Source organism: Stegostoma tigrinum, chromosome 25, assembly GCF_030684315.1.
Source record: "Stegostoma tigrinum isolate sSteTig4 chromosome 25, sSteTig4.hap1, whole genome shotgun sequence".
NCBI classification, from domain to species: domain Eukaryota; kingdom Metazoa; phylum Chordata; class Chondrichthyes; order Orectolobiformes; family Stegostomatidae; genus Stegostoma; species Stegostoma tigrinum.
In genome coordinates, this window is record NC_081378.1 from 11,679,507 (window position 1) to 11,699,013 (window position 19,507).

The 19,507-nt window shown below is 42.5% G+C and overlaps 1 protein-coding gene across 4 annotated transcripts in view; it reads left to right on the forward strand.

The window, feature by feature from the left end:
• The window catches only part of LOC125463155 (protein TASOR 2-like), a 109,731-nt gene extending 98,094 nt beyond the window's left edge, over nucleotides 1–11,637 (forward strand). For all 4 annotated transcript variants that reach the window (XM_048553985.2, XM_048553982.2, XM_048553984.2 and 1 more), the window contains one exon: nucleotides 11,502–11,637. In XM_048553985.2, the coding sequence (XP_048409942.2) occupies nucleotides 11,502–11,605 (104 nt within the window). In that variant the 3' untranslated portion in view covers nucleotides 11,606–11,637. The remainder of the gene's footprint in view (nucleotides 1–11,501) is intronic.
• The last annotated feature ends 7,870 nt before the right edge of the window (nucleotides 11,638–19,507 follow it).

Here is a 19,507-nt window from a genome sequence, read left to right on the forward strand (position 1 = left end):
GAAGAGAGGTTGAATAGATTAGTATTATTTTCATTAGAAAGACTGAGATTGAGGGGGGACCTGATTGAGGTCTACAAAATCATGAGGGGTATAGACAGGGTGGATAGCAAAAAACTTTTTCCCAGTGTGGGGGACTCAATTACTAGGAGTCATGAGTTCAAAGTGAGAGGAGGAAAGTTTAAGGGAGATATGCGTGGAAAGTTCTTTACACAGAGGGTGGTGGGTGCCTGGAACGTGTTGCCAGTGGAGGTGGTAGACGCAGACACATTAGCGTCTTTTAAGATATATTTGGACAGGTACATGGATGGGCAGGGAGCAAATGGACACAGACTGTTAGAAAATACATGACAGGTTTGACAGAGGATCTTGATCGGCGCAGGCTTGTAGGGCCGAAGGGCCTGTTCCTGTGCTGTAGGTTTCTTCTTTGACCCCTTTTTAGCCCTTTTAATTCCTCGCTTCAGATTAGTCCTACTTTCCCGACATTCTTCCAAAGCTTCATCTGTTTTCAGTCGCCCAGATCTTACGTATGCTTCCTTTTCCCTCTTTTTGCTAGTCTCACAATTTCACCTGTCATCCATGGTTCCCTATTGCTCTTTCTATCCCTAATTTTTACAGGGACATGTCTGTCCTGTGCTCTACTCAACCTCTGTTTAAAAGCTTCCCACGTGTCAAGTGTGGATTTACCCTCAAACAGCTGCTCCCAATCCACATTCCCCAGCTCCTGTCAAATCTTGCTATAGTTGCCTTCCCCCAGTTTTGCACTCTTCCTTTCGGACCACTTTCGTCTTTGTTCATGAGTATTCTAAAACTTACAGAATTGTGATCACTATTCCCAAAGTAATCCCCTACTGAAACTTCAACCACCTGGCTGGGCTCATTCCCCAACACCAGGTCTAGTAGGGCCCCTTCCTGAGTTGGACTATTTACGTACTGCTCCATAAAACCCTCCTGGATGCTCCTTACAAATTCTGCTCCATCTAAACTCCTAACACGAAGTGAATCCCAGTCACTGTTGGGGAAAATTAAAATCTCCCATCACCATCACCCTGTTGCTTCTGCATCTTTCCATTATCTGTTTACATATTTGTACCACTATCTCACGCTCGCTGTTGGGAGGCCTGTAGAACCGCCCCAACATTGTTACTGCATCCTTCCTCTTTTTTTCTGAGCTCTGCCCATATTGCCTCACTGCTCAAATCGTCCATAATGCCCTCCTTCAGCACAGCTGAGATATCCTGTTTGACCAGTAATGCAACTCCTCGACCCAATTAACCTCCCTCTCTATCCCGCCTGAAGCGTCTATATCCTGGGATATTTAGTTGCCAATCTTGCCCGATCCTTAACCAAGTTTCAGTAATAGCAATAACATCGTACATCATACTTCGCATGGTCAGGAAGGAGAGATCACTTCTTGAGTGCACCAGAGCCCAAGTGGGGTGGTTGGGGATTTTGGAAGCAGCATAGAAGTAGAACTGATGGATCTTTCTTTTTCTCCATTTCAAAATCTTATAATCCAGTAGCCTAGTTAAAAGATTAATAAGGTTGCTGACTAAAGAACAGTTCGCAGTCAGTCACATGAATAGGGCCATAACAGGTGTAAATTACAATTGGAATTTAGCTAGAGTGAGTCATCTCAGCTCACCTTGGCTCTATTTAAGAAGGAGATAGTAAGAACTGCCAATGCTGGAGTCTGAGATAACACAGTGTGGAGCTGGAGGAATACAGCAGGCCAGGCAGCATCAGAGGAGAAGGAGCTAGAAGGGTCCTGACCCAAAACCTCCGCTTTCCTGCTCGTCTGATGCTGTCTGGCCTGTTGTGTCCCTCCAGCTCCACACTGCTATCTATTTAAGAAGGGGTCTGTTGAAAGCACATGACCAAAAAGCTGTGCACAATCAGGGAGGAGATCCAATCGACAATGAGACACAGCCCAAGTTCAGGGAATTTGGAGGCCATTTCAGAAGGTGCTGCAGAAGGGAATGAGGTGCCTTTGGTTTGACTTTTTAGTTTGTAGTTTGTAAGGTATTTTTACATGAATTGAAGCCCAGGACCAGCAGGCAAATGCAAAACACATAATGACATCAAAGGAAAACATATGTCCATTGGTTGGTAATAACTGCTAATTTGACTATCATGTTATAGGTTACTCTCAAATTGAAGATAAATAGGATAAATATTTACAGATTACAAACTATAAGACCAGTAGGACATTTTCTTTCCAAAAAAACCCAAATTGGAACTAAGTAAATAGCAGTGCCAGGCCAGGTAACTGCATGATGTGGAGCAGGTCGATCTTGCTGTGTTTCATAGTGACCACACTTATAGCAAGCGTTATTAGATTAGATTCTCTACAGTGTGGAAACAGGCTCTTCAGCCCAACACACTGCCTTTTGAAGCATCCCACTCAGACCCATCCCCCTATAACCCACACACCCCTGAGCACTACAGGCAATTTAGCATGGCTAATCCACCTAGCCTGCACATCTTTGGACTGTGGGAGGAAACCGGAGCACCTGGAAGAAACCCATGCAGACATGGGGAGAACGTGCAAACTACACACAGACAGTCGCCCGAGGCTGATATCGAACCCAGGTCCCTGGTGCTGTGAGGGTGCAATGCTAACCACTGAGCCACTGTGCTGCCCTAAATTGTGTCGTCTGCTGGAGGAACTCTGTCTCAGAGTTGATGAGCTGGAGCCTAAGCTTTGAACGCTGCGACACATCAGAGAGGGGGATAGTTACTTGGACGCTGTGTTTTGGGAGGCGGTCGCACCCCTTAGATTAACTATGTTGAATTCAGTCAGTTGTCATGCGCAGGAGGGTGTGACTAACAGTGAGGCAGATAGAGGGATCCAGGAGGTCATGCTGAAGGAGCCTCAGCTTTTGAGCTTGTCTACAGGTTTGAGATTCTTGATCCCTTTGCAGATGAGTGTGGGCTGTTGGGAGGATGAACAAACTCACCGTAGCACCATGGTACAGGGAGCATTCAAGAAGAAAAGAGAAATGTTGAAATTGGAGATAATCAGGTGAAAAGACACTATTCTTTGTGGCTAGGATCAAGAGTCCGAAAGGCTGTGTTGTCTGCGTGGTGCCCAGGTTCAGGATCTTATCTGGATTGCAGAGGAACTTGGAGAAGTAGGGGAAAGATCCAGTTGTTGTGGTCCAAAAGATACCAACAATATAGGTAAAAGGAGAATGGAGGTTCTGCTGAGGGAATAAGAGCAAATAGGGGTGAATTTAAAAAGCACAACCAAGCAGGTAAGTGTCTCTGGATTACTGCCTGAGCTATGTGCAAATTGGCACAGAGTAAACAAGATTAAAGAGTTAAACTAGTGGCTCAAAAATTGGCGTGGGAGAAATGGGTTTGAATTCATGGGATGTTGGCACCAGTACTGGGGGAGGAGGGAGCTGCTCTGATAGGACAGACTGTACCCACAGACCTGGCGAATTGCCTAACAAGGGCTATAGGGCTGGGGAGATGGTTTCAGTTCCATGGAAAATCATAAAATGAAAGGTAGAGGTGAAGGTCAGATTGCTGGCTAGTGATGATTGTTTCAGGAAAGGAAATAGAAGGGACAGAATGTGTGAATGTCACATTGTACCAAGGAATCGTAAAAGTGGAGGGAATTTTGATAATAAAACAAACTTAAAGACTTTGTTTCTTAATGCACGAAGGTAGACAAACTAATGGTGCAAATTGAGGTAAATGGGTATGACGTCATCGCCATTATGGTTACAAGGAGATCAAAACTGGGAGCGTAACATTCAGGGATATTTAACCTTTTGGAGTGACGGGAGGGAGGGAATTAGTGGTGGGGTAGCACTTTAATAAGAGATGAAATGGCAACAGTGTTGAGAGATGATCTAGATTCAAATGATGCAGAGTCCATTTGGGCAGAAGTTAAAATACAAGGGAAAGAAAACTGGTAGGAGTAATGCACAGACACCAAAACAGTAGCCACTCTGTGGGAAATGCTATAAATTAACAAATAATCAAAGCATGTAAAAACAATTGAGCATTAATTATGGGTGACCTCAGCTTTCATATGATTGGGTTAATCAAATTGAATAGGTTATCTATGACAACAAATTCATAGCGTACATGAGCTAGTAGCTGTATTTTATGGAGCCAACCAGGGAACAGGTTATCTTGGATCTGGTAATGAGGCAGCTTTAGTAAATGACCTCCCGAGTAAAAGATCCCCTAGGAAGTAGTGATCATAATATGTTAGAATTTAATATTCAGTTTGAGTTTGAGATACTTGGATTGGAAACCACTGTGTGTAACTTAAAGGAAGGGAATTACAATGAAATGAGGATAGAGTTAGCTGAAGTGATTCGGGCAGAAAGATTAACAGGAATGACAGGAAGCAAGCAGTGGCAGACAACCACTTAGGTAATTAATGACTCTCAGCAAAAATACATCCCAGTAAAGAGGAAAGTTTCTGAGAGGAATCAATCGATCAACCAATCATGGCTAACCAAGATGCTAAGGAGAATATTAAGTTGAAAGATGCATGTATAAGGAGGCCAAAGTCAGTGATAGCCCTGAACACTGAGATAAATTCTGAATCCAGCAAAGGAGGTCTGAAAAGATAATAAAGACAAACAAAATGAACGACCAGGGCAAATTAACAAGGGATATAAAAATTAACAATAAGGGTTTCTTTAAATGTATAAAAAGGAAGAGAGAGGTCAAATTAAACATTGGCCTCTTAGAAAATGAATATGGGGAGACTGGTTTTGGGAGATAATGAAATGACAGAGGAGTGAATCCAATATTTAGCATTAGTCTTTAAGGTGGAAGGTTTTCAGACATTCCATTGATATTAAAGAATGTTGGGGAGGAATTAAATACCGTCACCAAAACTCGAAAAAGTAGTATTAGAGAAACAAATGGGGCTTAGGCAGATACCTTCCCTAGTCCTGATGGTAAGCCTCCCAGGTAGCTACAGAGATACCGGTTGCATTTGTAGTTTTCAAAAAAATTGTTGGATTCTGCAGAAGTACAAGAAGAATGGAAAACAGCTAATGTGACACCCCTATTCAAAACGGGGATCGAGAGGCAGGTAGTATCCCTATCTTTCAGCCAGGAGGCTGTACTGTTCCAGAGATGTGTAATATCATCTCTATCAACTCTAGAAAATAGGCTTTTAAAAAAAAAAGCAGATCTAGATGAGTGGTGGTTAGTAGATTAACAAAAGAGGGAGATTTTCGTGATGGGAAAGCCACTTAGTTGTGTGCGATAATACTTCTGGGTTGAAAAAAAACAATCAAAAAGCAAATCCAGTGACCTTAATGGGCTTTGAGTGTTAACCATTGAGTTGACTACATGGCTGATTACTGGTGTTAGTAAAAATGGGAAAAACAAAAAGTCATGGTGATTTTTTTTGGCGGGAAAGCTGCTCAGTTGGAGAACCTTGGAGTACAAAAACATAAAGCAAAACAGAGGAAGAGGATCCACCTTACAGAAAAATTTAAAGCACACGCAGATGGTTTGCACTGCCCTTAAGGGGCTTTGCTTGTATATATTTAACTGGCTACACAACTGATTATTGGTGGTAATTAATAGTTTATAAAACAAAGCAGACCCAGTGGTTGTGGTTAGTATCATATAAAGAAAGACAATAAAAAGGTCCACAGTAATTTGGTGGGAAAGTCATTTGGTAGTGTGTGATAGCATTTCTGTCATAAAAGAAAAGCAGACCCACAGTCTTGTGGCACAGTGGAAATGTCTCTATCTCTGAGCCATGAGGTCTGGTTTCAATTGCTCTAGAGGTGTGTAATAACATCTCTGAACAAGTTGATTAGAAAATACAGTATACCAGGCACAACTCTCCCAACCTCACCATCACTTTTGATCACTTGCATTGCCTATACAGAGTTTTGCTTGTAAACATTAAATTGGCTACACTACACAGGTGTTTTACCGATGGTACATAATACTGTAGTTTTAAAAAAAATCAGTGATTTGGTGATGGGGAAACAAGTTGTTCAGTTGTGTGCAAGAGCACTTCTGGATATAAACAAAAGAAGGAAAAAAGAATAGCAGACCAACTCTCCCTACCCCTCTCTCATCTGATAGTTTGCATTGCGCTTAATGGGCTTTGTGTGTAGATGTGCTACCCAGGTGATTTACTGGTGGTGGTGGTTAATTGTTGAAATCGAAAAAAGGTCATGGTGATTTGGTGTTGGGAAAAGAATCGTTCCGTTGTGTGTGATAGCACTTCTGGAGATGTAAGAGAAATTAAACAGAGCAGTGGCTCTATTTTAGTGTTCAACAATAAACGGTGTTCTTTTTCAGTCAGGTTTCCTGAATTATTACACCTTTATTTATTTTTGCCTTGGCTTGGGAGAGACAAGCTGGTGTTTACTTCTCACCTACCTTATCACTGAGGCGAGAAGCCTGATGTCTAGGGGTATCTGCTGGCTAAAGGCTTTGACTGTCTGTCATGTTATAAATCATGGAGGCATAGACAGACTTGATAGCCAGAGACTGTTTCCCAGGGCAGAAATGGCTAGCACGAGGGGTCATAGTTTTAAGCTGGTTGGAGGGAAGTATAGAGGGGATGTCAGAGGCGGGTTCTTTACACAGAGAGTTGTGAGAGCATGGAATGCGTTGCCAGCAGCAGTTGTGGAAGCAAGGTCATTGGGGTCATTTAAGAGACTGCTGGACATGCATTTGGTCACAGAAATTTGAGGGTGCATACATGAGGATCAATGGTCGGCACAACATTGTGGGCTGAAGGGCCTGTTCTGTGCTGTACTGTTCTATGTTCTATGTTCTAAATCAATTATGAATTTTGATTTTTCCCTTCTAAAGCTGTCAGATCTTAACAAAGGGTGCTTCACTTTACATATCTTTTGAGTGTGTAATACACCAAGGTCCATATGTTGAATTAGGCAGCAAAAGATTTTCAAATAGATCTGTTGTAAATCTATAGTTTTACACACATCAGTTTCCACCCTGACCTTCTGAACCCTTCCCCTAAAACCAAGACCTCACCAGGGAAGAACTCTGCTCTCTTCTTCGTAGCCAATCCACCAGCCAGAGGGAAAAACCATCTTTTAATATTAAGAAGCCGCCACCAATTTAACAAATCACCCAATAATCAGATTACGCTAGCAAAACTCAAAAGCTTTGGGGAAATGAGAGGGAACTAAGTCAGACTGGGAGCGGGGAGTGGTGAATAGGAGGAAGTGGTGGATGCAGATACAGTTACAACATTTAAAAGACATTTCGATAAGTCCATAAATAACAAATGTTTGGCGTGATATGAGCCAGGTGCAGGCAATTGGGACTAGTTTAGTTTGGAATTATGATCAGCATGGATTGGTTGGACCAAAGGGTCTGTTTCTGTGCTGTATGACTATGACTGTAGATAATCCACTCCATCACCTGAGAACTCTGATTTTTGTTTTCTTATAATTTTAAACACCCACCATGCATTCATCAAATTAACGATTAGCAACAGTGACTACTGCCTACCAGGTACAATATGACAATGACAAGAAAAAGCCACAATGAGGAACTTCACGACTTCCCTATGAGGGAACTAAATGAAAATAATTTTGAAGGATGAGAGAATGCACCTCATCCTAAAGTGCTCTGTTCTTTTGATTTTGTAAACCCAGCGCTTAATCACCCTATCGTCAAATTAATTAAATAACTAACAATAACAAAAAGCAAAAAGATGTGGAACCAGCAGAGAGAACTAAATTAGATTAATGTTATAGATGTAAATGATGCAGTCCACTCACTGCAGTCCCAACCTTTAAAAATGCTTCTTTTTTCAAAGAACACTGCTCTTTCTTATTTTTGTTTACTTACAACACAAAAGACTTTGCTGTATTTTTTTTTAACCCTTTCCCTGTCCAGAAGCAATCCCACTGGGGAAAAACTGAGTACTTTTTCTAAAAAAATTAATATATATTTTAAGCACTCACCACCAAACTAATTCCACTTTCCCGCCTTTTCCCCATAACCCTTGATGCCCTTACTGATTTAAAAATTTGACTATCACATCCTTGACTATACTTAATGACCTTACCTCCAACATTCCTCCGGTAAAGAGGATTGACCCAATAGATGTAAAGCAGCTGTTACCCCCTGCAGGGCGATCTAGAATGAGAGGTCATAGTGTTAGGCTAAGGGGTGGCAGGTTTAAAACTAATTTGACAAGAAATTGCTACTCTCCAAGGAGAGTGGAATTTGCTACCCCGGAGTACAGTGGACACTGTGACAATGAATTTAAGCAGGGGAGAGATTTTTCACTAGTGATGGGCTAAAGGCTTGTGGGGTGTAAGCAGGGAACTGGAGTTGAGGCAAGTTGAGATCAGTCATGATTTTATTGTATGATGGAGCAGGCCTATGGGCTGAATGGCCTACTTTAACTTATAGTTCTCATGTTTTTAAAGAATTCCACAGTTTTACTACCCCCCCGAGAGAAGAAATTCTGCCCCTTCTCATGTTTTGTGAAAATCTGTAACCTAACTACAAAAGCTGCTGTGAAGCAGTTACCTTTTAACCCAAATCGACCTGCTGTCAGCGTGTCTGTCAAAATAATCCAAGTTCCATTTCTCCAAAGGTTACGTGACCTGTGTAACCTACAAGTGAACACCCACCCAGTTTTTCTCTAAGTGAGCATCGTGCAATTAAGCAACCAGACATGAACCAGCCCAAGGTGGGGAGTAATTCACAGAACAATATGAACAAAGCAAGTGTCTATCAAGGGACAAGGAAGAAAGGAGGTGGGATATGCTGAATAAACATCAAGTATGATCCTATAGAGACCTAAAGGTGGAAGTAAGCATGATGGAACTCAGTGGTCCTTACAGACAAGGGTGGAGGATATATGCCATTAACAAAGTAATTAGGGTATCATGTGACTGTTATCTTGATCAACTGGGCTGGTGGGCTGAAGAATGGCAGGTGGAGTTTAATTTAGATGTAGGAGTCAGGAGGTCATGTTGCAGCTGTACAGGATATTGATTAGGCCACTTTTGGAATACCATGTGCAGTTCTGGTCTCCCTGCTGTAGGAAAGATGTTGCTAAACTTGAAAGGGTTCAGAAAAGATTGACAAGGATTTTGCCAGGGTTGGTGGGTTTGAGATATAGGGTGAGATTGAATGGGCTGGGACTACTTTCCCTTGAGTGTTGGAGGCTGAGGGCTGACCTTATACAGGTTTATAAAACTATGAGGGACATAGGGTGAATAACCAAGGTCTTTTCCCCAGGGTGGGGGAGCTCAGAACTAGAGGGCATAGGTTTAAAGTGAGAGGGGAAAGATTTTAAAAGGACCTAAGGGGCAATGTTTTCATACAGAGTGTCTATGGAGTGAGCTGCCAGAGAAAATGGTACAAGTTGGTACAATTTCATTTAAAAGGCATTTGGTTGGGTACATGAATAGGAAGGGTTTAGAGGGGTATGGGCTAAATGTTGGCAAATGGGACTGGATTAATTTAAGAAGTCTATTTGGCATGGACAAGTGGGATTGAAGGTTCTGTTCCTTGCTATATATTTCTCGAGTCCATGACAGGATAAATGCAAGGTGTTGCATTTCAGAGGGTCAAACCAGGGCAGGACCTCCACAGTCAATTCTAGGGCCTTTGGGAGCATTATAAAACAAAGATATCTAGGGATACGGTTCACAGCTTGTTCAAAGTGAAGTGAGAGCTAGACAGTGTGATGAAGAAGGTTTTTGACATGCTTGCTTTCATTGGTCGGAGCATTGAGTATACGAGTTGGGCCATCTTATTACAGATGTACAAGGTAATGTGAGGCCATATTTGGAGTACTGTCTGCAGGTCTGATTGTCCTGCTATAGAAATGATATTATTAAACTAGAAAGAACGCAGAAACAAGTTACTAGGATATTACCTGGACTGAAAGGTTTGAGTTATAAGGAGAGGTTGGACAGGCTGGGACTTTTTCTCCTGGAATGTAGGAAACTGAGGGGCATCTTTATAAAGGTCTGTAAAATTGTGAGAGGCATAGATAGGTTAGATAGTCAACAGCTTTTCCACATGGTAGGGGAGTCTAAAACTAGAGAGCATAAGTTTAAGGTGAGAGGGGAGAGACACAAGAGTCCAGAGGGGCAATTTTTCTCAGAGTGGTGAGTGCCTGGAACAGGCTGCCAGAGGTAGTGGTGGAAACGAGTACAATTTTGTCATTTTAAGGAACATTTAGACAGGTACATGGATGGATAGGTGTGGAGGGGTATGTACCAAAAGCAGGCAAATGGGACTAGATTAACTGTGAAAACCGGCAGCATGGGCAAGTTGGGCTGCAGGGCCTGTTTCCATGCTGTAGACCTCTGAATCTAAAGCTAGGGGGCATACTTTTTTAAGATGAGGAGAAAGATTTAAAGAGGTCATGAGGGTCAACTTTTGTTTTTACAGTGGTTTGTATGTGGAATGAACTGCCAGAGAAATTGGATGCAGTTAGTAACAGCATTTAAAAGATGTTTGGATAAGTTCACGATTAGGAAAGGTTTGGAGGGATTTGGGATTATGGTCACTGTGGACTGGTTGGACCAAAGCGGCTGTTTCCACGCTGCACAACCTCTGACTCTGTGGCTGCCCAGCAGTGTTACAGTGAGAAAAGTTAAAGGAGGGCAGGGGAAATGGGAGGAGCTAAATCAAAATGGAGTTGGAAGTAATGCACTCCAGCTCGTGTGGTACCCACCTCCCTCTGAAAGCTTGGAGAAGAACGCTACGACTTTGTATTTTTTTTTTGTAAGCCCACCATTAAATCATTCTAATCAGAACTCAGCTGTTAAGATATTTTCTAATCAACCTGTTCAGAGATATTTTACACACCACTGGAACTTGTGGGACTTGAACCCAAGTTTTTTGGTTCAGAGGTAGGAACACTACCCCTGTGCCGAAAGAGTTCTTCTAGAGCTCTACTCTTAAATGCAAAAATCCAACAAGCACTACCAGCCCTTGATCAATTCTGGAGTTGACCTGTCTAAAAGGGACTTGCATTTCTAATATTGACATTGAACATTCCTGTGAACTTATTTTCTCTATTTAATGGCAGTTTTGAATTATTTAATGATTTGATAAAGATTCTGGGTACAAAGATTTGCCAATTGGTTACACTTCATTTTTCTTTGAAGTTTGTACAAAACATCAAGGCAAATTAAAAGGCATTTTCCCAGATTGAATCACCTGCAGAGCCCTGATCTCTTCAAAATATTGAACATTGAACCCTCCCATACAGAAAGAAGTCATTTGACCTATTGTTTTGTGATGGCCTGCTGAAAGCGTTAAGATCTATTGAGTGTTAGCAAGAGTTTTGTTGTCTTTGATAGGTTCAGATAGCCTGTAGCGGTTTATAACATGTGCAAGTTCTTGTAATCCGAACTGGACGCATCTGTGATGTTGAAAACAGCTTGTTCAAAATGCTAATGCTTTCATGAACATACTCGAGAAGTGTAAAATGATATTGTGTATAAAATAGAACAGAGATAACACTGGCTTTGTTGCATTCTTTCTAGCTCATATGACAGAAGGAGGACACTACTCGGAGATCCAGTTGGAGCCACCCTATGGGAAGAATAAAGTCAATCAGAATTTGCAAATGCCATCCAGCTTGTTCTGATTATGATCCGTACATCAAACGTGCGATCGGAGGTGGGGAGGGTGGGTGGGAGGGGAGTGGGGCAAGAAAAAGAAGCCTTCCAAATCTCGACATCCTGTCTTTGACCTCCACCAAAAAAGGCCAAAGAAATTTCTTTCAACTCACGACGGCCTGATTAAAGAACCTATGCGTAGGAGGATCAGAATCCAAGTTTTGCGTTTGGCAGAGAGATCAACAGACCCCCTTCTGTATGTTTTCTACCTCTTGTGTTCTCAGTAGTTTTTCTATGACTTACCTCTTTTCCAAGCATGCTGCCATGAGTGAGTTCTTTTTCTGAGTCTGGGTTTTAGCAATTAATTGGCTGAACACTTCCAATGAAATTTGGGAAACCTAATTGGATGCTCTGGCTGACAGCAAATCCTGTTAGTGACAGGGCCAACAGGCTTATTTCTCACTGTCTAAAAGTTCAACTTGCACTCCAAATTTCCTGAAGTTCATTTCCCATGAGGTCAGCAAAGGGAAGGAGCAATCATACAGTGCTTTCTGATGCTCAAACTGTACAGACCAGTTTACCGCTGATGGTAGGAAGTTCTTGCAGACGCTCACAGAACCCCTTCCTCTGTTTAAACAGTATTTTAGTCTGAGCAGCTATCAACCCATCAGGAATAGAAAGCTCAACAGGTCCAGTTTTTTTTTGCATTCAACACACGGAAGAACTGAAACTGACTTGTAGTTGGGGATTCAGATTGTACTTTTTCAGGTCAATCCTGTTTTCCTCCAATCTTATCTGCTTTTAATATCCTGGCTCACTAACATTTTGCAAAATGTAATCCTCATTTGAGGAAATAAATCTCAACCTAATGGGTAGCAATCTACCTCATCTAATAAAACACTAGGAAATAGTTTGTTTTCGCAACACATACTTTACCAAAACATACACTGATTTGGAGCAGTGTTCACAGTTTTTAGAGTGATTTATGATTAGTTCTTTTTCTTTAGGAGTCTATGTATCTGACATAATTTTGGCTAACAGATGAACTCCATGAGTTCAATTTTGTATCATTCACTCCTCCCATTCAATCCTCCCATTTCAAATATGTAACTAAAGTCAACAGACAAACTGAATGGAAAACAACACAGAAACCTGCTCCAGGTTTATTTTTGAATGATATAAATACTTGCAAACATCAAAATAGGAAATGCATTACTGGTTATGGGACATGTCACAGAATTGTCAAAGTGGTATATTGCTGCCACATTTGATCAATTTTCATTTTTTAATACATCAAGATGTAATTTTTACATCCCATTCAGACTACATTAACTTCTGTCAATTCAAGAGAACTGAAGTTTACTATATTTTTGTATTTATTTGTATATATTTAATCAGTGTCAAAATAAAGATTATTTCTGTATTTCAAAAACAGCAACATTACATTTGACACTATGTTTTGTTAAAATATTTTCAAAATTTGGTTTTATAGAAGTTTTTTTTGCAGTTTTTCTTTTGTCATTAAGAAACTGAACAATGACCTGTAAGTTGGACAATGTAAAGTTCAGCTGAAGACTGCAAGGTGCGCAGGAGGCGATGGCCTGATGGTATTATCACTTGGCTGTTAATCCGGTGACCCAAGTAATGTCCTGGGGACCTAGGTTTGAATCCTTCCACAGCAGAGGGTAGAATTTGCATTCAGTTTTTAAAAATCTGCCATTAGGAGTCTGAATAACTATGAAATCATTTGATTGCTGGAAAAATCCACTTGGTTCACTAATGTCCTTTATGGACAGAAACTGCCATCCTTACCTGGTCTGGCCTATATGTGACTTCAGACCCACAGCAATGTGATTGACTCTGAACTGCCCTCTGGATAGTTAGAGAAGGGCAATAAATGTTGGCTTAGCCAGTGATGCCCTCATCCCATGGGAAAAAAAAACCTCACCATTGCTATTATATCATATTTTTAAAACCAACCTTCCATGATGGTTCAGCAAAGACAGATATCCTGGAATTGTTATATCTATCGTCTTTTACCTATATCTTTACTTACTGCCATCTGCCTCGTTAATGCCAACAAGTTCTCATGGAGAAAAATACCACACGTTTATCAAAGATTGATGCACCCTGTATTCGCATTTGAATGACAGGTTAATCAACCTACAAAATGTGTGTTAGATTTTAAACTTTATTCTTCGGTGTTGTGATCCCAGCTGATGTTATTGCTGGATAAGACAGATGCCAGAATTAAGCCTGCTTGATTGCTCAGTTTTTAAAATTTTAACTAAATCACACAAAGCTGCAGAGTTTCTTTAATAACTGAGCAGCAATTTATTACAGAAAATAGGAAAGAGAAACAAACATATCATGTAGAAGACAGTTTAAAAGACCATCAAACACAGCGAAACCAAGTCTCATATTCCCAACGCCATCACTTTACAGCAATTCAATTCCAGAGAAATTACTTCCCTATATCAGATCTTTAAGTTTGATGAAACTGATTCTCCTAAATTTGCACCTGTGAGTGTTGAAATTCAAAACTGAGAACTCAGATTTACACAACTTTGTGTAACCTGTAGATTGTAACCATGTAGTCCTGGGCTGTTGCCCTGGAAGTTGTACAAACTAATCTTTCTGTGGAGTAATCTGTGCTTTCCCTGAATTGTCCTAGATTTCTAGAAAATGAGAAAAATTATATCTTGTTCTGACCCCAGTCAAATGTCCTCTGAACTGCTCAAAAACCTTTAACCTCCAAATTTTCCGAAGCAAAAATTAGTTTTTGATATTCATGAACAAAAAATACAAACTAATGACACTGACTTTTCACTGTCATAAAGTATTGCAGTACAAAAACTAACCAACAACTTCCTCAGGGATCCCTGTTTGCTGGCACATAATAGATTTGGTCAATGTTCTGATTGACTGATTTATTATCACATGAAAATACAGTGTCAAGCTTTGTTTACAAGCAGTACAGGCAGATCATAGTAAGCAATCGATGTACAGATCAAGAATACAGATAGAAGCAGGATAACAAAGTGTGAAGCTGGATGAACACAGCAGGCCAAGCAGCATCTCAGGAGCACAAAAGCTGACGTTTCGGGCCTAGGCCCTTCATCAGAGAGGGGGATGGGGAGAGGGTTTTGAAATAAATAGGGAGAGGGGGAGGCGGACCGAAGATGGATAGAGGAGAAGATAGGTGGAGAGGACAGTATAGGTGAGGAGGGGATACGTCAGTCACGGGAGGATGGACAGGTCAAGGAATCGGGATGAGGTTGGTAGCTGGGCTGGTTTTGGGATGCGGTGGGGGAAGGGGGGATTTTGAAGCTTGTGAAGTCCACATTGATACCATTGGGCTGCAGGTTTCCCAAGCGGAATATGAGTTGCCGTTCCTGCAACCTTCGGGTGGCATTATTGTGGCACTGCAGGAGTCCCATGATGGACATGTCATCTAAGGAATGGGAGGGGGAGTTGAAATGGTTTGCAACTGGGAGATGCAGTTGTTTATTGTGAACCGAGCGGAGGTGTTCTGCAAAGCAGTCCCCAAGCCTCCGCTTGGTTTCCCCAATGTAGAGGAAACCACATACATTGGCAGATGTGCAGTTGAACATCTGCTTAATATGGAAAGTCATCTAGGGGCCTGGGATGGGGGCGAGGGAGGAGGTGTGGAGGCAAGTGTAGCGCTTCCTGCGGTTGCAGGGGAAGGTGCTAGGTTTGGTGGGGTTGGAGGGGAGTGTGGAGCAAACAAGGGAGTCACGGAGAGAGTGGTCTCTCCGGAAGGCAGACAAGGGAGGGGATGAAAAAATGTCTTGGGTGACAGGGTTGGATTGTAGATGGCGGAAGTGTCGGAGGATGATGTGTTGTATCCGGAGGTTGGTGGGGTGGTACGTGAGGACGAGAGGGATTCTCTTCGGGCGGTTGTGGCGGGGGCGGGGTATGAGGGATGTGTGGCGGGAAATGCGGGAGACACGGTCAAGGGCGTTCTCAACCACTGTGGGGGTGGCGGGGGGCGGGGGGGGGGGGGGATGTTGCAGCCCTTGAAGAACGCGGCCATTTGGGATGTGCGGGAGTGGAATGCCTCATCCTGGGAGCAGATGCGGCAGAGGCAAAGGAATTGGGAATAGGGGATGGAATTTTTGCAGGGGCTTAGGTGGGAGGAGGTGTATTCTAGGTAGCTGTGGGAATCGGTGGGCTTGAAGTGGACATCAGTTTCTAGCTGGTTCCCTGAGATGGAGACTGAGGGGTCCAGGAAGGTGAGGGATGTGCTGGAGATGGCCCAGGTGAACTTGAGGTTGGGGTGGAAGGTGTTGGTGAAGTGGATTAACCAGCTAAAAACTGATGTCCGCTTCAAGCCCACCGACTCCCATTATCTCTGATACAGATAGAAGCATACAGGTTACATTACACAGGGCATGTGCTAGGTGAGATGAACATTAGCAAGACCAGCATTATTTGAGGCTAGAGAGTCCATTCATCATTCTGATTACACCTGGAAATAAGCTGTTCATGAACCTGCTGGTGCACGTGTTCAGGCTTCTGATGGAAGAGGTTGTAGGAGATTGTTATTGGGGTGTGATGGGTCCTTGATGATGTTGGATGCCTTTCCGTGGCAGCAAGCTCTGTAACTAGAATCCATGGATGGAAGGTCGCCTTCCGTGATGTGCACACCACCTTCTGTAGTTTCTTATGGTCCTGGGCAGAACAATTGCCATATCAGGCCATTATGCACCTGGACAGTATGCTTTCAATGGTGCATCTGTAGAAGTTAGTGGAGGGGCATTATAGACATGCCAAATTTCCTGAGCTGCCTGAGGAAGAGGAGGCATTGTTGTCCCTTCTGAACTGTCACATCTACATGGGAATCCAGGACAGGTTGTTGGTTATCGTCACTCTGAGGAACTTAATGCTCTTCACCCTCTCAACCTCAGTTCCGTTGATGTAGATGGAAATACACTCCTCCTTTCTTTCTGATGCCAATGATCAGTTCTTCAGTTTTGGAAGGATGACCTGACCTTTTTGAAAAGTAAGCAAATCATATGCCACTATTTTAAATTCAAAACTCTATATATGACATTTCATCACTGCAGAGCAGAGAAATTTATCAGAGAATTATATTTGTCAAGTATGGGTTTGAAAAAGCTGATCAAAAGATCATGATTTTGAGAAGACAAAGCATCTCCAAGGTACTAAGCCCAGATAGCAATGAAGCCTGACAGCAGGTGGGGTAGTGCTATGGAGAACCGCATGCTTTTCTTAGGTTTGAACTACATCTGATCATCAAATGAAAACAAAAAGCAGCAGGCATGGGAATTGATCACCAGTCAGGCAGATGTATTTGATACCTGGTGTACTTCGGCAGACATTAGAAAGTCGGGACAGAATCTTATCGAGGTCTGAGTGAAGTGGGCTACAGCAACATTTGTGGCACATTCAGATAAGAAGTCTGACAAGGTTTATCGATGTCAGGAGCATATTCTTCCTTTTTTTAAAATGCTTTTGCCAAATGGAAAGGTTAATTTCTCGCTAGGCAGTAGTGAGTTACCAATCATATATCATTATACTTTGTTAAATCCTTTATTAATGACCCAACTCACCTCATTAATAAAAGCACAATACTGTGCAGATGTTGCAAATCTGGAAGAGTATTCCGGAGAAATTCAGCAGGTCTGGCAGCATCATATTGACCTTCATCTCTGACTGTCCTCCCTGCCCTCTAAGCTGCAATATTTCACCCTAATAATGCCCAGCTGCCTGCCCTTCTCTCTCATCCAACTGCCCACCATGCTGTCTAATGCGGATTTGCATACCACCCTCCAACCCAATAAATCTTCAGTGTTTCCTGCCACTGTCCTTGTGTTATCTCTTCAATGCCTCTGTTTTGCCCACCAGCCTTGACTGCCCAGGCTCTTTAGGCAATAATTTCTCTTTTGCACCTGCAGGTACCCTGTCGCTTCCTGAACAATCACACAGCCATAGAGATATACAGCATGGAAACAGACCCTTCAGTTCAACTTGTCCATGCCGACCAGATATCCTATAGAAATCTTGTCCCATTTGCTGTAGCTTGGCCCATATCCCTCTAAACCCTTCATATTCATATACTTGTCCAGATGCCTTTTAAATATTGTAATTACACCAGCCTCTACCACTTCCTCTGGCAGTTGATTCCATACACGCACCATCCTCTGTGTGAAAAGGTTGCCCCTTAGGTCCCTTTTTAGATCTTACCCCTCTCACGTTAAATCTATGCCCCCTAGTTTTGGACTCCCCCACCCTGGGTAAAAGACGTTGTCTATTTACCCTATCCATGCCCCTCATGGTTTTATAAGCTTCTACAAGGTCACCCCTCAGCCTCCGCTGCAATAGGGAAAATAGCCCCAGTCTATTCAGCCTCTCCCTGTTGCTTAAACCCTCCAAGCCTGGCAACATTCACGTAAATCCTTAATGAACATTAACATCCTTCAGCAAGGAGGGAGACCAGGATTGCGTGCAATACTCCAAAAGTGGTCTAACCAATATCCTGTGCAGCTACATGACCTCCTAACTCCCCTACTCAATGTCCTGATCGACAAAGGCAAGCTTACCAAACACCTTCTTCACTATCCTGTCTATCTGCTACTCCACTTTCAATGCACTATGAACCTGTAGTTTGTTCAGCAACAGTGCCCAGGACCTTACCATTAAGTAAATAGGTGCTGCCCTGACTTGCCTTTCCAATGTGCAGCACCTCACACTTATCTAAATTGCACTCCATCTGCCACTCCTCAGACCATTGGGCCTTCTGATCAAGATCCCGTTGTATTCTGAGGTAAACTTATTTGCTGTTCACTATACCTCCAAATTTAGTGTCTTCTGCAAACTTACTAACCACACCTCCTACTTTCACATTCAAATCTTTTATATAAATGACAAAAAGCAGTGGACCCAGAACTGATCCTTGTGGCACACTGCAGGTCACAGGCCTCCAGTCTGAAAAGTAACCATCCACCATCACCCTCTGCTTTCCACTTTTAAGCCAGTTCTGTATCCAAACAGCTAGTTCTACCTGTGTACCACGTGATCTAATCTTGCTAACCAATCTACCATGAGGAACCTTGTTGAACACTTTACTGAAGTCCACATAGATCACATCCACCACTCTGCCCTCATCAAATCTCTTTGTTATTTCTTCAAAAAACTCAAGTTGGTGAGGCATGATTTCCCAAACACAAAGCCTTGTTGACTACCCCTAATCAGTCCTTGCCTTCCCAAATACATGTAAATCCTGTCCATCAGGATATCCTCCAACAACTTGACAACCACTGATATCAGGCTCACCAGTCTACACTTCCTTGGTTTTTTCTTACCACCTTTCTTAAATCAACAGTCAAGCCCCAGGACTGTGATCAGCCAGGCATCGGCAAGCCCATACATATGACAACCTCTGCATCTGACCCACGATATGCCCTGGGATTATCCAGTCCCCAGACTATCAGATAGATCCCATGACACCGGCTCCATCAATGAGAGCTGGGTGTAGCAGACCATCATGGATTACAAAATAGTCATTGGTCATTTGAGTTGCATTGTGGGGTCAAATTTATTTTGTTTTTGTTCCAATTTGCTGGCTTTAATAAAAGTGCATGTTTGGAATTATCCAATTGCTTGCCTGTGAGTGATGTTCCTCTATTGGAGCAAGCTGCGAGTCTCCAGTTGGCACTGGGCACAGGGCAGTGGTGATTTAGGGACAGTGTTTACATGGGACATAACTAGGCACAAGTAAACTATTTGGTCAGTTGGTTAAACAGCAACAAGGGTGAAAATTATGTTGCATGCAGGAGGCAGTAAGCAACGTGGCTGCTATGCCATTACAGTGACGCGGGAGTCATGCCAATATTTATCCTGGTGTAGCGCAGCCTTTCAAAGATGGTGAGTGAAGGGACACCAGT